General features: G+C 53.9%; 1 protein-coding gene across 3 annotated transcripts in view; it reads right to left on the bottom strand.

Annotated features, from left to right (window-relative positions):
- Nucleotides 1-15,024, bottom strand: part of HNF4A (hepatocyte nuclear factor 4 alpha) — a 65,482-nt gene that overhangs the window by 18,174 nt on the left and 32,284 nt on the right. Inside the window, exons 1-4 of one of the 3 annotated variants that reach the window (XM_066387748.1) lie at nucleotides 12,574-12,801; nucleotides 8,341-8,515; nucleotides 6,352-6,446; nucleotides 1,040-1,146 (exon numbers count right to left, since the gene is read on the bottom strand). In XM_066387748.1, coding sequence (XP_066243845.1) covers nucleotides 1,040-1,146; nucleotides 6,352-6,446; nucleotides 8,341-8,515; nucleotides 12,574-12,688 — 492 coding nt within the window. In that variant the 5' untranslated portion in view covers nucleotides 12,689-12,801. Of the gene's footprint in view, nucleotides 1-1,039; nucleotides 1,147-6,351; nucleotides 6,447-8,340; nucleotides 8,516-12,573; nucleotides 12,802-15,024 lie in introns of those variants that run through there. The other 2 variants (XM_066387749.1, XM_066387750.1) reach the window with 2 other exon arrangements.

Here is a 15,024-nt window from a genome sequence, read left to right on the forward strand (position 1 = left end):
TGTTCTACACTGGCCCCAGAGCGCTAGGCCTGGGGTCGAGTGTCGTCTCTGTTCTACACTGGCCCCAGAGTGCTAGACCTGGGGTCAAGTGTTGTCTGTGTTTTACACTGGCCCCAGAGTGCTAGGCCTGGGGTCGAGCGTTGTCTCTGTTCTACACTGGCCCCAGAGCGCGTCTCTGTCCTACACTAGCCCTAGAGCGCTAGGCCTGGGGTCGAGCGTCGTCTCTGTTCTACACTGGCCCCAGAGCGCTAGGCCTGGGGTCGAGTGTCGTCTCTGTCCTGCACTGGCCCCAGAGCGCTAGGCCTGGGGTCGAGCGTCGTCTCTGTTCTACACTGGCCCCAGAGCGCTAGGCCTGGGGTCGAGCGTCGTCTCTGTTCTACACTGGCCCCAGAGCGCTAGGCCTGGGGTCGAGTGTCGTCTCTGTTCTACACTGGCCCCAGAGCGCTAGGCCTGGGGTCGAGTGTCGTCTCTGTTCTACACTGGCCCCAGAGTGTGTCGTCTCTGTTCTACACTGGCCCCAGAGCGCTAGGCCTGGGGTCGAGTGTCGTCTCTGTTCTACACTGGCCCCAGAGCGCTAGGCCTGGGGTCGAGTGTCGTCTCTGTTCTACACTGGCCCCAGAGTGTGTCGTCTCTGTTCTACACTGGCCCCAGAGCGCTAGGCCTGGGGTCGAGTGTCGTCTCTGTTCTACACTGGCCCCAGAGCGCTAGGCCTGGGGTCGAGTGTCGTCTCTGTTCTACACTGGCCCCAGAGTGCTAGGCCTGGGGTCGAGTGTCGTCTCTGTCCTGCGCTGGCCCCAGAGCGCTAGACCTGGGGTCGAGTGTTGTCTCTGTTCTACACTGGCCCCAGAGCGCTAGGCCTGGGGTCGAGTGTCGTCTCTGTTCTACACTGGCCGTGTGACACTGACAGTTTCCCTTCTGTGATATCTGAGGATCCTTCTAGTTGCTGCTCCAGGGCTTGGTTGGGGAGGACAAGGTGGAGGTGAGACTCCTCTTTAGTGGGGGGGGGGGTTCCAGGTGGATGGAGGGGGCACCCCAGTACCTGCTGGGACAGGACCTCGGCCTGCAGGAGCGCATTGATAGAGGGCAGGCTGCTGTCCTCATAGCTTGACCTCCGAGTGCTGATCCGGTCCCTCTCGTTTTGGACGGCTGTGAGGACGGCAGAGAGAGGTGAGGAGGGAGGGCAGGGATATGGCAGAGGGGAGGCTTGTCGCATCACTGATGCGGAGTGGCTGAGGTGCAAGGAGAGAGAGTTCAGCCCAGAAAGAGATTCTGCAGGCCTGGGGTTGAGCCCCACCTGACCTGCAGTCTCATCCATCAGCGTGAGCTGTGTGGGCTGCAGACACACCTCCCCAGAGACAGCAAAGGAACGTGTCCTCCTGCCCCACTGCAGGGCTCTCTCCCAGGAACTCAGAGATGTGGCGCCTCTGTCCACCCACTGCTCGCCCGCATCTAGGCCAGTCCTGACCTAAGATGTCATATGGACCTTTTGCTGCCTAGGCCCTGTCCCTGGGACTCTAAGAGGCCTCCCTGTGCAGTGAGGCTTGGCTGAAGCTGGAAGGAGGGAGGACGAGGTGGAAGGAGACCCAGCTCCTGCTGGAGCTGCCACTCATTCTGCGTGTGGTAGGAATCATCTCCTCTCTCTGGGCCCCGCTCCATCTATCAGCTTCTGCCCCCCAAACCTGCTGCTCTGCTGTCCTCCCGTCTCGGGAACAGGCAGGTTCATCCTCTCTCTCCAAGCCCGGGAGTCTTTGTCTCACTGTTCCTCACGCCCCACGGGCTGTCAGGAACCCTTACAGAACCGATCCTCAGGCCCTCTGTCTGGGGCCTGCTTCTCTGCCCCGGGGTAGCCCAGGCCCCCTCTCCAGGCCCCGTCTTCTGGCCTTGCCCCTCTAGTCTGTGCCCTCGCAGTGAACTAAGAGGGAAACTCAGGCCACAGCCCTCCACTGCTCAAAACCAGTGCCTCCCCCTCTCACTAGGAAGCAAGTCACAGCCCCTGTGGCCCTTCCTCTCTGAGGTCCTTCATTCACGCTGTCCCCGAACCTGCCTTCACTGCTCCTTGGATGCAGCTGCCACTCACCGAGCAAGTCACAACCCCTGTGGCCCTTCCTCTCTGAGGTCCTTCATTCACGCTGTCCCCGAACCTGCCTTCATTGCTCCTTGGACGCAGCTGCCACTCGCCGTCGGCGCCTTTGCTGCTGCTGTTTCCACTGCCTGGAATCCTCTCCCCATTGGCTTCCTGCATCTTCATGTCCCTCCTGTCCCTGAGCCAATGTCACCTTCTCAGAGAGACCCTCCCTGGCTGCCTGCCTATCTGATGGGGCTCCCTCCTTACACTCTGCCCTTCACCCTGCTTTATTCTTCTTTTTGGCGCTTACTGTGAAATTCTGTGTTCATTTCTTTATTCTCTGTCTCTCTTTCTCTGAGAAGGAAAGCTCCAGAAAGAACTCCCTTCCTCTTGTCCACTGCTGTGGTTCCAGCTACTAGAATGGAGCCTGGCACATAGTAGGTGCTCAATAAATATTTGCTGAGTGAATGACTGAGGGTGCTGGAGGAGACAGGCTTTAATTCTTGGGAGTGCCCTATGCCCCGTTTCTCAGTGGAACACTGATGCCCCAGCCATTCAACTTTCTCTGGATTTCACACATTGTTGAAATCAGAGAATGAAAGTCAGACAGCCCAAACGGAGCCAGGAGTCAGCGGGACAATACAGAAGTCCCGAGATAAGAAACCTCTCTGGAGACCCAGCACCCTGCACGGGGCCAGCTCCCAGAACCGCTCCCCAGCCCTGAGCCTGCCCCACCTGCCCTGCCCGCACCCTCCCACGGGGGCTGCCCACACCCACCAGGGCACTGAGAGGAGGCAGGCTGAATAAAAGGGCTGCGGTCAGCAGCTGCGGATTGGGCTCCTCAAGGTTAGGCCGGCCTTATCAGTGCCCGGCGCGAGCTCAGTCACGGAATGATGTTTTCCAAATGTTTGCTCAGTATTAGCAGGGTCGGGGCCCTAATGTAACTCCTATTGAATATTAACCAACCTGGGCAGAGGCGGAGAGGATGATGAGCTGTCTTCTCAGAAAATCCCTGGATAGGGACCTTGGGGGGCTGAGCTGGGGTTCCAAGAAAGGGCCCACCACCAACCCACACCTCCTGCACCCCTGGCCCTGCTTCCGGGTCTGGGTTTCCGATGCCGGGAGCCTGACATTTGTCCTTGGCCCACCCGCTGAGGCCTAGGCAGGTGTCAGGTTACAGGAAAGAATTCTTGTCCTGCAGTCATGCCCACTGACCCCCAGGTTTCTCCCCAGAATCTATCACTTCAGGGACCCCACTCCTGGCCACCACAGAAGATCCTCTGGTGGAGACTCACAGGCCTGTGAGATTTGGAGCCCTTCCCTAGGTCAAGAGGAACTTCCCTGCTGGTCCCTCCCAGTTTCAGTCCTGGGAGCCTGGGAGCCTGGGTTCTAGTCCTGACTCCACCCTGGAGCAATCACGTCTCCTCTCTGCCCCAGTTCCCCACCTGTAACGGGGAGAGAGGGAGGTTTAACGGCCTTGTATACACCTAGCCGGACTATAAATCTCACTTGCAGCCCATGCCCTCCTGTCTTCAGGTACTACTTTTTTTCTTTAATATAGGTCAGGTGTACAACATTATAATTTGGTATCTATATACTCTGCAAAGTGATCATCCTCCAAAGCCTAGTGACTTTTGAGTCACCATACAAATGACCCTCAGGGACTACTTTTGGGTTTAACTGCCCGAATCCTGCTAAAACCATCAAGGAAGAAAAAAGAAGACTTGTCCCAACTCTTCTGAACCCTGTAGCTTCCAAGAATCTCTCTTGGCACCGGAACTTCCTACCAGGCTAAGGAGGGGTGCTGGGGCCACAGGACTGAGGCAGAACTAGTAACACTCTTACTTCCCAGAGCTTGATCGCAGTGGCAACTGAACACCTTGCTACCCTGGCCTATTCTCAAAGCACCCAACAACACATGCTCATCGCACAATCTTAACCCAGGCATGGAAGTAAGTACCAGCATCTACTTGCCCACACTGACTCGCCGTCAGCCGATTCTTCTATCCCCCGGGCGCCGTGCCACCTTCCCTGAACCAAGAAGCAATGGCTGTGTTCAAGACTAAGCTAAGGCAGACGGCCTGGCGCTCTCACTGCCCTTCCAGGGACCAGGACATGGGCCGGCACCTCCTTGGCAGCTCAAGGGAAAGACCACAAAACAAACACACAGGCCCCAGAGTCTGGTGAGACACACACAGCTGGGAAGGGTGGTTACCCACCCACTCATTTTATAGAGTCCAGAAGGGGCAGAAACTTCCCCTAAGTGATACATGTGAAAACGGTTCTGGGTGCTTAACAAGAGACATATATATAAATAAAGACTGAGCTTAGGAAGGCTGCTGACCCCTGACCCTTCTCCCCTTGCCTGTCACAAGGGGGCAAATTTTAACATGAGAGAGTCATCCTCTTGATCCTAAAACCTTAGACTGCGAGGGCAACAGCATCATGGACTACTAGACCCACGGACTGTTGGGCCCTTAGACTATAGCTCTCACCCTTCCTCTTGCCACCAGCTCTTCATACGGACCGGGGTGGGCAAACGTAGGTTTACAGTTGTGAGTACGCAAAGTTTACTCTTGTATTATTTATTAATTATTGTATTATTAGTTATTATTATTAACCTACTATTGCCCACCCCGGTATACCACATTCCCATGTGTAACATTTCTCATTTCACAGAGTGGTTCCCAGCTCGGAGGGGAGACTGTCAGAGAGGCTTGGTGCCACTGAGAACTGGGCAGGGAAGAGGCAGGGGGACACGGGCCCTTTGAAGAAGCCCCTTCCCGAGTGTGAGAACCACTGAGGTCGGTGCTAGAACTGTGTTGAAAGCAGGAGGGGGACACTCCTTTGTCAGGGAACAGGTTTGCTGATAGGATGCATGTGCTCAAGCCAAGGCCCTATTAGGATGAGACACAGAAGATATTTCCTAGGGAGGGAGCAGAGCCAACGGGGTGTCAGAGCAGAGACAGGGCAGGGAGGCTGCCACCTCTCCTCAGCAGGCTCAGGCAGGCTGGGTCCCAGGTCCCTGCCGTGGGGGGTGGGGGGTGGAGGGACTGGACCAAAGGTCTGGCTAGGATGCCACAGCCGGGGGCTGGTCCTAGAGCTGGGAAATGTGAGTGAGGGGAGAAAAAAATGAAGAGATTTGAAAATGAAGTTACTTTGAAAAGCAGTTAAAAGATTTTTGCTTCTTGAATTTGGGCTGAAATTGTTGAAATGTTCCTGAGGTCTGGGAAGGCATAAAGCAGGCAGCGTGGAGGTATTAGCCAGACAGCACTGACTCGAGTTCGAAGCTCTGCATTCAGACCCTAGAGCTTCTCTTGACCTGTGTGGGGCCTATGGCAAGCTGCTGAACCATCCTGGGCTGGGTTCCCTCGTCCACGAAAAGGGGGAATATTAATTGTGTCAGCCTGACCTGTGGTGGCACAGTGGATAAAGCCTCAACCTGGAGTGCTGTTGCTGGTTCAAAACCACAGGCTCGCCCAGTCAAGGCGCATATGGGAAGTAACTACGAATGGATGCTTCCTGCTTCACCCCCTACTCACCTCTCTAAAATCAATAAATAAAATCTCAAAAAAAATAATAATAATCGTGCCAGCCACATAGGGTTGTCATAGGAAAGAAAGGATGAAAGGAACCATCCGTGTGATTGGTTCTGCTGGTATTAGGAGGCCTGGGCAGACCTCAACCACTGTGCTCCAGTCTTCCTCTTCTCGCCACCCAGGACGAGTTGGGGCCTTGTTCCCATTCCCTAGAACGTGAAAAGTTGGACTCACCTGATACTCAAGAATGATGACTAAGGAATTGGGGCACCTGTCCCCGGACAGGAAGCTCAAGAACACAGCCTCCCCGCACCATTCATATTTGCTGAGTCTGGGTGGTCCATGGACATTTGTAATGTTCTCTATACCTTTCCTAATGTTCCAGATCGTATATAAATAAAAAACACATGCCTTGGCCGCCCTGTGGTGGTGACGGCGGGCAGGGGGCTGGTGACAGCGGGCAGGGGGGTGGTGACTGCGGGCAGGGGGGTGGTGACAGCGGGCAGGGGGGTGGTGGCTGGGAACCCAAGGAGCTGAGAGTAGGAGCTTATCTCTTGGAATTGTTCTCAAGACCAAGCCCAGCCCCTCCCTATGGTCAGATTTCTAGGCCCTTCCTGCTCTCAGCCATTAGCCAGTCACCCTGGGGCCTGTCACCGAGTCATAAAGTTGTGGGCTCAGTTGTAAATGACTGTGGGGAGCCGTGGGTGCGGGTGGGGCAGAGGTGGCAGGGAAAGGGCCGAGGCTCACCTTCCTTCTTCATGCCAGCCCGGAAGCACTTCTTGAGCCTGCAGTAGCGGCACTGGTTCCTCTTGTCTTTGTCCACCACACACTGCCGACTAAACCTGGGGAGGGCTTTGGATGGTTGGATGGAGAAGGGACAGCCCTCCCGCTCCCAGGACTGAACTAGAACTCTGGCCATCTGGCTGACCCCAGCCTCTTTGCTCTAACCCTTTATCTCAGGAGTTCTCATGTTAACTGTGAGAAAGGCCCTATGGAGTCCAACCCTGTCCTATTAAATGTGGGGAAACTGAGGCTCAGAGAGGCAGCATGTAGACCTGGACCATTCAGCCAGATGGCAGAGCCAAATCGGGAACCCTAGCCCCTAGAGCAGTGGTAGTCAACCTGGTCCCTACCGCCCCCTAGTGGGCGTTCCAGCTTTCATGGTGGGCGGTAGCGGAGTAACCAAAGTATAAATAAAAAGATAGATTTAACTATAGTAAGTTGTTTTATAAAGATTTATTCTGCCAAACTTAGCAAAAATCCAACATAAAGTACTTGGTAAGTAATTATTATTATATGCTTTAACTTGCTGTAACTCTGCTTTATAAATTTTATAAAGTAAAGTTACTTCCCTACTTTATAAACCACCATTACTGTGGAACTGGTGGGCGGTTAGAAAATTTTACTACTAACAGAGATACAAAAGTGGGCGGTAGGTATAAAAAGGTTGGCCCTGGCCGGTTGGCTCAGCGGTAGAGCGTCGGCCTGGCATGCGGGGGACCCGGGTTCGATTCCCGGCCAGGGCACATAGGAGAAGCGCCCATTTCCTTCTCCACCCCCACCCCCTCCTTCCTCTCTGTCTCTCTCTTCCCCTCCCGCAGCCAAGGCTCCATTGGAGCAAAGATGGCCCAGGCGCTGGGGATTGCTCCTTGGCCTCTGCCCCAGGCGCTAGAGTGGCTCTGGTCGCGGCAGAGCGACGCCCCAGAGGGGCAGAGCATCGCCCCCTGGTGGGCAGAGCGTCGCCCCTGGTGGGCGTACCGGGTAGATCCCGGTCGGGCGCATGCGGGAGTCTGTCTGACTGTCTCTCCCAGTTTCCAGCTTCAGAAAAAGAAAAAAAAAAAAAAAAAAAAAAAAGTGGGCGGTAGGTATAAAAAGGTTGACTACCCCTGCCCTAGAGTATCAAAGCACTGCTATTTCCACCGCATCCTATAAAAGCAAAGAGCCCAGGGCGAGCTCCTGGGTATAGCTAAAGGTCAATACTTGGTCCACCATACTCTGGAAGGGAATATAAGTAGAGGCAGTGCCCCACAGTGATTATGGTGGGTCCCTGAATGTCAACCTGGGCTCCGCCACCAGGTTACAACAGGAAAAGTCCAAGCCGTAGCTTCCTCCTCTATAAAATGGGAATAACACTTCAGAGGGGCATTAACAAGAGAAAATGAGGTAATACCTGAATGGAGCTTGTCACAATATCCGCACATGGCAAATGCTCACAGCGAATGGTTATTATTTCATTATTGTTGTCACTCAGAATGGCAGATGCCTTTAAAGGAGGTGTATCTGAGGTTTTAGGAAGCCCGTGGGGTGGATGGAAAGATCTGGGGCCAATCCCATATTTGCTCGAGAAAAAGCACCAGTTTGGGGGATGGGCCCCATCCTCTGAGGCTTCAGAGGAGGCTTGACCCTAAGCCTCATGGATCCTTATTTGCTAAATGAGGAAAATAACAATTGGCCTGTAGGAATGATTAAATACATGCATAGAATTAGTATGGTGCTTGCATATAGTAAGTGCTCAGTAAAGGGCAGCCCACAGCTTTCTGATCAGTGAAGGAGGTTCCTAGAATGCATGCTTCCATCTGATTCCACAAAGCCTAAATAACCAGAGGAGGCTTGAGGACCTTGAAGGGCAGATGCCTCTGGGACCTAGTCAGGGAGAAGACAGACCCTAGGGAACATTAGCCCAGGTGTGCCCATTTCCCAGCTGGATGAGTCACAGCCCCAAGCAGGGCTCCTCACCTGCAGGAGTACATGTGGTTCTTTCTCACGCTCCTCCGGAAGAAGCCCTTGCAGCCATCACAGCTTGAGGCACCATAGTGTTTGCCTGTGGCCCGGTCCCCACAGATGGCACACAGGGCACTGACACCCAGGTTGTTGGTTGCATTGAGGTTGGCACCTTCTGATGGGGATGTGTCTGCACCAGAAGAAAAAAGAGTGAAGGCTCAGGAGGGGTAGAAAGTCACCTCTTTTTACAAACCAATATGAGTGTTGTGGGGATCTCCCAGGGCTTCAGCCTCAGCCAGAATATCATGGTGTTCCCACTCCCTCAGTGACCTTGGGCGAGCCCCTTGGCCGTTTGGAACTCCTGTTTGGCATCTCTAACTTAGGGATGGTGTGACAGTGACTTCACAGAGTTGTTTGTGAGGGTTCATTTCTCCTGTGGTGGAGACTGCTAGCCCAGCTTTCTCTGGGAAGCAAGGAAAAGTTGGCCACACCCTAGGATGCATCCAACCCTTACAGACCTTGAGACTGGGCAGAGGGGGCTGTGGAAGGGAAAATTGATCCCCGAGCATCTGCCCAGGACCAGGTCCTGCCCCTCACTTCTCATCAAGTGACCAGGGTGGGGTGGGTCTCAGCTCAGTGTCCAAGGGCCCTGCCAATTCTCCCAAGAAATGAGAAGACACGCACCAAGGACAGTAGCTCACTTGCCCTCCTGGAAGAGTCATGGCAAGGATTTGCACACCGCTCAAACACCTCTTGTCCCAGAGGCAAAAGCTACTGCATCTATATGAATGTGAGGAGGGCTATAAGATGCAGGTGGCGAGGGTCTTGGATTAAGTGCTGGGGGTCCTGGGGTGCTAGTGCTGATGCTGCCACTAACTCACCTTGAACTTGGGCAAGTTTTTTTTCCTTGCTTCAATTTCCCCTGAGTCTCACCGTAGAGCCCTAACTGTAAAGGGGGCAATTCTACCAGTCCAATGGTTTTCAATATTTTTTTCAATTTCAGTAGCCATACCCTCTTTTTATACACAAATCTTTCACCAAGAATAGACCTCTTGGAGAAGATGATAAACACTATGTTCCATCTCCCCTGAAAAATGCATGCATGTGCACCACACAAAGTCATAGCACACGTGTTCTCACAGAAACCCTGAATCAGACCTGGATTCCTAAGGGACATCAGGTAAGAACTGGAGAGGGGCATGGCACTGTGTTAAGAGCACAGAGTCTGGCCCTGGCTGGGTAGCTCAGGTGGTTAGAGCATTGTCCCAATACACCAAAGTTGCAAGTTCAATCCCCGGTCAGGGCACATACAAGAATCAACCAATGAATGCATAAATAAGTGGAACAAATTGAGGTTTCTTTCTCTTTCCCTTCAACTCTAAAAAAAAAGCAATAAGTTAAAAAAAAATTTTTTAATAAAGAGCACAAAGTCTGGAGCCTGTCTGCCAAGTTTGAATCCCAGCTTACCCACTTCTTAGCCATGTGACCTTGGCTGAATTAACTTCTCGCCTTGTTTCCTCCCTTGTAAAACAGGAGGAAAGTGCTCTGGGACTGTTATGGTGATTCGGTGAAGTGCTTGTCACATAATAAGCATTTGTGAAATAAGAACTTTTCTACAGAAGAAAATTCTCAGAGCAGAAGGCAGTCTCCATGCGAGAGCGGACACCGCTACATTTCATTCCACTGTCGCCTGGCTGAACACCTCCTAGACTCCCAAGGGTGCCCAGGAGTGTGACCCTCTCCTCTTGGTGAATTATTCCTGGAGATGGGGATAATTGTTAAGCCATGCTGGTGCCCTTTCTCCTGCAGCCTCGCCTCCCCAGACCCCTGGAAAGAGCTGACCCCACAATTCCTGGCCATTCAGGTTGAGGCTGGGGGAAGGGGTACCCACATCCTGGGCAGGAGGGCTCAGTGCTGCCCAGTATATCACCTCACCCCTGGGGTCAGCTGATGGGCCCTATTTTCCAGGTGAGCACCCCAGGCTCAGAGAGGCCAAGTGGCTTGCCCAGGGTCATCACACTGCCGCTAAGGAGAGGAGCCAGATATATGGCCCAGGTGTGCTGGACGGCCCTGACCATTGCTGCCCTTGCTGGAGTGTCTGTTGCGGCCTATGAAGCAAGGACCCCCTTGCTGCTGTGGATTCGGAGTTGCAGGTAGGAGACAGGAACTATTCTTGGAGTCTTTGGCTACCAGCCTAGGATGCATGCCAAACTTAACCCTAACTCTCAGATCACTCCAAACCCCAGTAAAGAACGTAACCCTTCTTACAGCTGTTCAGATTTCCTGATGACTCACATGGGGCCAGGCCCAATCACCCGTGTTAAGGTCTTAGGCACCTTATCGTATTTTAGCCTCCAGTTAGCCCTGAAAGGCAGGCGCTATTATTTATTCCCATTTTACAGATGAGAAAACTGAGGTTCCAACAGGAAAGAACCTATGCCAGAATTCGAGCCCCAGTCTCTCTGGCTCCAGAGCAGGAAGCTGTCCTGTCTTCAGGTCACCCAATCAAGGGGCTTGGCCTCTGACTCAGGACTCCTGGGAGCTGGAGGCATGAGCTCTGGAGGGTAGACGGTGCCAGCTCCAGGGAGCAGCCTGGAGCTGGGCGGTGGCCAGGAGTGCAACAGCACACGGTGTCCCTATGGGGTCACACAGCACCCTGCCTAGTGCAGCAGCTCCTTGTTTACCATTTCCTGCGTGTTTTTCCCTCAGCTCCTTCACGTGACCCTTGGACACTCCAAAAAGCTAGCCAACAAGCAGGCTTGGGATAAGTAAGCCCATTTTGTAGAAGAGGCCAGGAAAGGTGAGGGGACATGCCCAAGGTCACACAGCGAGTGGATGACAGGAGCAGGTGAGCAGTCGGTAAGACCGACCATGGACAGTGTTTACTACCACAGGCAGGGCAGTCACCACCTTCTTGCTGAGCCAAACTGACCACAAGTCTTAGAGGCCTTGGCTGAAGCCACAGAGCCAGGGCAGGAAGGCAGGTGGCAGGTTGACCTCGGCCGCTGCCACCCACTTCTCCTCTGAGGTTGGCCTGCCACCGGTGAGGGATCTTCCTCTCCAGGAACTTCTGGCTTCCAAGCCTCTCTCCTTCCCCCACCTCCTGTGAGGAGACCCCCCCCCCCATTTTAGATGGGCTCCCAGTGATGTGGGAGCGATGTATACATCTGGGGAGGCATATAAAAGCAACAAAATCTGCTCAAAGACAAACGGACATGTTGCTGACGTGAACCTCATTTGGTAAATGGCAGTGTCAAAATCCTGTCCATCATGTCTGCGTAATCGTGACCACCAGACAGCGCCAGCCCTGTACAGGATGTGACATGTACACAAGCAGGTACGCACAGGACATGAGTCAGAATGCCCACGCAGGGCGTGTGTGCCCAGGAACCACAGGGCATACAAACGAATCCACATCCACAGTATGTGTGTACAAATATCCACAGGCACATGCATACACACTCACCACCACTTACAGACGTAAGCAAGACAAACACAGGCGCCTCCAGAGACACAACTAACACGACCCACTCAAAGAACAAACACAAATGAAAATGGACACGGAACAGGCACACCCAGACAAATGAACACAAACATGCAAATGGTTCCCACAGGCATACGGTTGCCAACCCATGCACCACCCGCCCGCCCACTTCCAGGGAACTCCTGCATGCACACCCCACCAAGAGAAGCCCACAATCACACACATATACATGCGTGCATGCACACACACTACTGACTGCTGTCTCATTAGCAGAACTTCCCTGAGAACTCCATTTTTTCTAAGTGGGGCATTCACCCCAGGAAAGTCTCAAAGACCCAGAAACATTTGTGCCTTCATCCACCACTCCAGGGAATGGACATACCTTTTCATCTAGCCAGGGCCCAGGGGATTCAAGAAGTGGGGCGCCATCACTAGAGCTAGGTGCAAGAGGGAGCTGACCATGATGGCCCCGCTCCCAGTGACATGCTGGCTTTGAGGTACCAGGGACCGGAAGGGCCTGGCAGGAATTCCTGGGACCTACTTTTGCTAGAGATCTGCCTTTGCAGGCCTCCCCTGACCCAGAATGCCCCTGGTCACTGTACCCAGGCACATTTCCTTCACCTGGCAACACCTGTGCTGCCTTATTGAACCAACCTGGTCTATCATTCTCCTCCCAACCCAACACTGAGCAACACCAACCCGCTCCCATACCTGGGCATACCTGCCCGCAACTGGCGCTCCTGGGCACCCCTGCCCCCACCTACCATTGCCCATCGTCAACACCTGCACATTCTCAAACTCCAGGGTGGTGTAGGCTGGGTCCAGCGCAGCACTGTAGTCAGCCATGTCCATGTCGACCAGGGTTTTGGAGAGGCGCATCCTCCCCTCCACACCTCAGTCACTTGCCCTGCCCAGGATGCCCACCCCAGAGGCTCCAGGCCGAGCGGCCCCCGCCCTTCACCCTCCCCCTGCCTCCTCCCAGGTGCGCTGTCTGCCTTCCTGCCTTTCAAACTGTCCTCTGGGAGGATCTCCCAGGAGTCCTGGCCTAGCCTCTGCGAGGGGTGGAGGCTCTGCCCGGGAAGGGTGGGGTTAATGGTTAATCGGCTCCCCCACTGCTCGATAGTCTGGGCGGGGCTGCAGGGATTTGCCTGTTTGTTGGTTTCTGGCTGACACCCGGGGTGCTATTACAACTGGTGGGGCCTTAACTCACCGATATTTGATATTCGGTTATTGATTCTGCAAGATGGAGAGGCTAGCTCACCAGCACTCACTTGACCCCTGACTCAGCCACCCTCCAAGTCACTGTCACTCCAAGTCAGGCATTCTGACTGATGCGCTGGGACACCGACAGGGCACCACCAAGCCGCCCTGATTCAACCACTTCCCAAATCATTGACTTCTACCCTCAATGCTCTTACAGAGATAAAGCTGCCGCAGGGCTCACGGATTTAAAACCGAAATCCCAGGCCCCGGACACCAATCTTCTGGGTCCCTGTGCTGGGAGCTCCCTTCCCGTCCCCCACCTCCGTTGGGAGCAGAACGGATCAGAAGTTTGGTGGGGCTGGACTCCCCTCCGGTTCCATGCCTCTGCTCCCGTGACCCCACCAGGGCCCCACCAGCCCCCACAGCCCACAGCTGCTCAGGCCCAGACAGACTCCATTTCCCACATCCTCCTGATTCCTCCGCTCCCTCTGAGCAGGCGAGCAGGCGGAGACCAGGCTTACAGCCTCACAGACCTGGATTTACGTTCTGGCGCCTGCCACCCGCTAATCATGACTTTGGGTAAATGATTCTCCTCCGTGTGCGTTTTATAGAGGAAACTGAGGCTCTATCCACCTCAAGGGTGGTTTGAGTGGTAAATGAGGTGGCATTAGCAAAACAGCAAACGGTGCCTAGCACGTGTCCTTCCCTTCTGCTCCCTGATCCCTCGTCTCTCTTCCCCCACCTCCTCCCTTTGGAGTGGGCATCATGGCAATGCCACCCGAGCAGCTGCACAGAACCCCACACTTGGGTCCTGCGCTTGGTTTAATGCTCCGCTGTGGCCGAAATTCTTAAAAACTTCTGAACGCAGGGCCTGCACTCTCATTTTGGACTGGGCCCTGGTCGTGGAGCAGCTGGTCTTGCCTGCCTTCAGCTCGTGGCCCTTCCATTTCTCCTCACACCTCCAGTCGTCACTGCCCTCTCTCCACAGACACTTCTAAGAGCTCCTGATCTAGCTGGGGAGGCTGCAAGGTGGAAGGGAGAAATCCCTGGGCACCGGGAGAAGGACGTGAGGCTTAGTGGCCTGGCTGCCTGTCCTCCTCTGCCAGCTGGAAGGACCAAGGTGGAGGGTTTAGTAACACTGTGAGCAAGAGTGGGTGAATTAGTGAGAGAGCCAGCCAGTTAGTGAGAGGGGGAATTAGTGAGAGAGTGAATTGATAAGTGGGTGGTGAACTGAGTGGATGAATTAAAGAGTGGGTGAATTAGTGAGAGAGCCAGCCAGTTAGCGAGAGGGGGAATTAGTGAGAGAGTGAATTGATAAGTGGGTGGTGAACTGAGTGGATGAATTAAAGAGTGGGTGAATTAGTGAGAGAGCCAGCCAGTTAGTGAGAGGGGGAATTAGTGAGAGAGTGAATTGATAAGTGGGTGGTGAACTGAGTGGATGAATTAAAGAGTGGGTGAATTAGTGAGACAGCCAGCCAGTTAGTGAGAGGGGGAATTAGTGAGAGAGTGAATTGATAAGTGGGTGGTGAACTGAGTGGATGAATTAAAGAGTGGGTGAATTTGAGATGGTGTATTAATGAGTGAATGGGTGAATGAATGAGTGGGTGAATGAGTGAAAGAGTCAACCCATGAGTGGGCGAATGGGTGGGTGAATGAATGAATAGGCAGATCAGAGGGAGAAGCAGCATCTGTTGGAGGGGCGTGGGGAGGCACCCTCCTCTAGTCTTTCAGTTATTAGGAGCCCTTTCTCAGCCTAGCATAGCTTTGTTCTCCCCGCTCCGTCTTCCCCGGGGGGCTGAGATAACCAGCGCTGGGGGTGGGGAGCAATTGTTTGGGAGGAGAAGAAAGGCTGGATTTGTTGTCAGGAGACCTGGGTTTAGGAATTAGCTCTGTCACCATTCAGATAACTTTGTTTAAAACACATCTCTCTTGGGGTCTCAACTTCCCCATCACTAAAGTGGGGAGCAGATCCTGGCCCATTTGTTTGTAGGTCAGGGCAAGACACCAAGGGA

Source organism: Saccopteryx leptura, chromosome 5 (genome assembly GCF_036850995.1).
Source record: "Saccopteryx leptura isolate mSacLep1 chromosome 5, mSacLep1_pri_phased_curated, whole genome shotgun sequence".
Taxonomy (NCBI): Eukaryota; Metazoa; Chordata; class Mammalia; order Chiroptera; family Emballonuridae; genus Saccopteryx; species Saccopteryx leptura.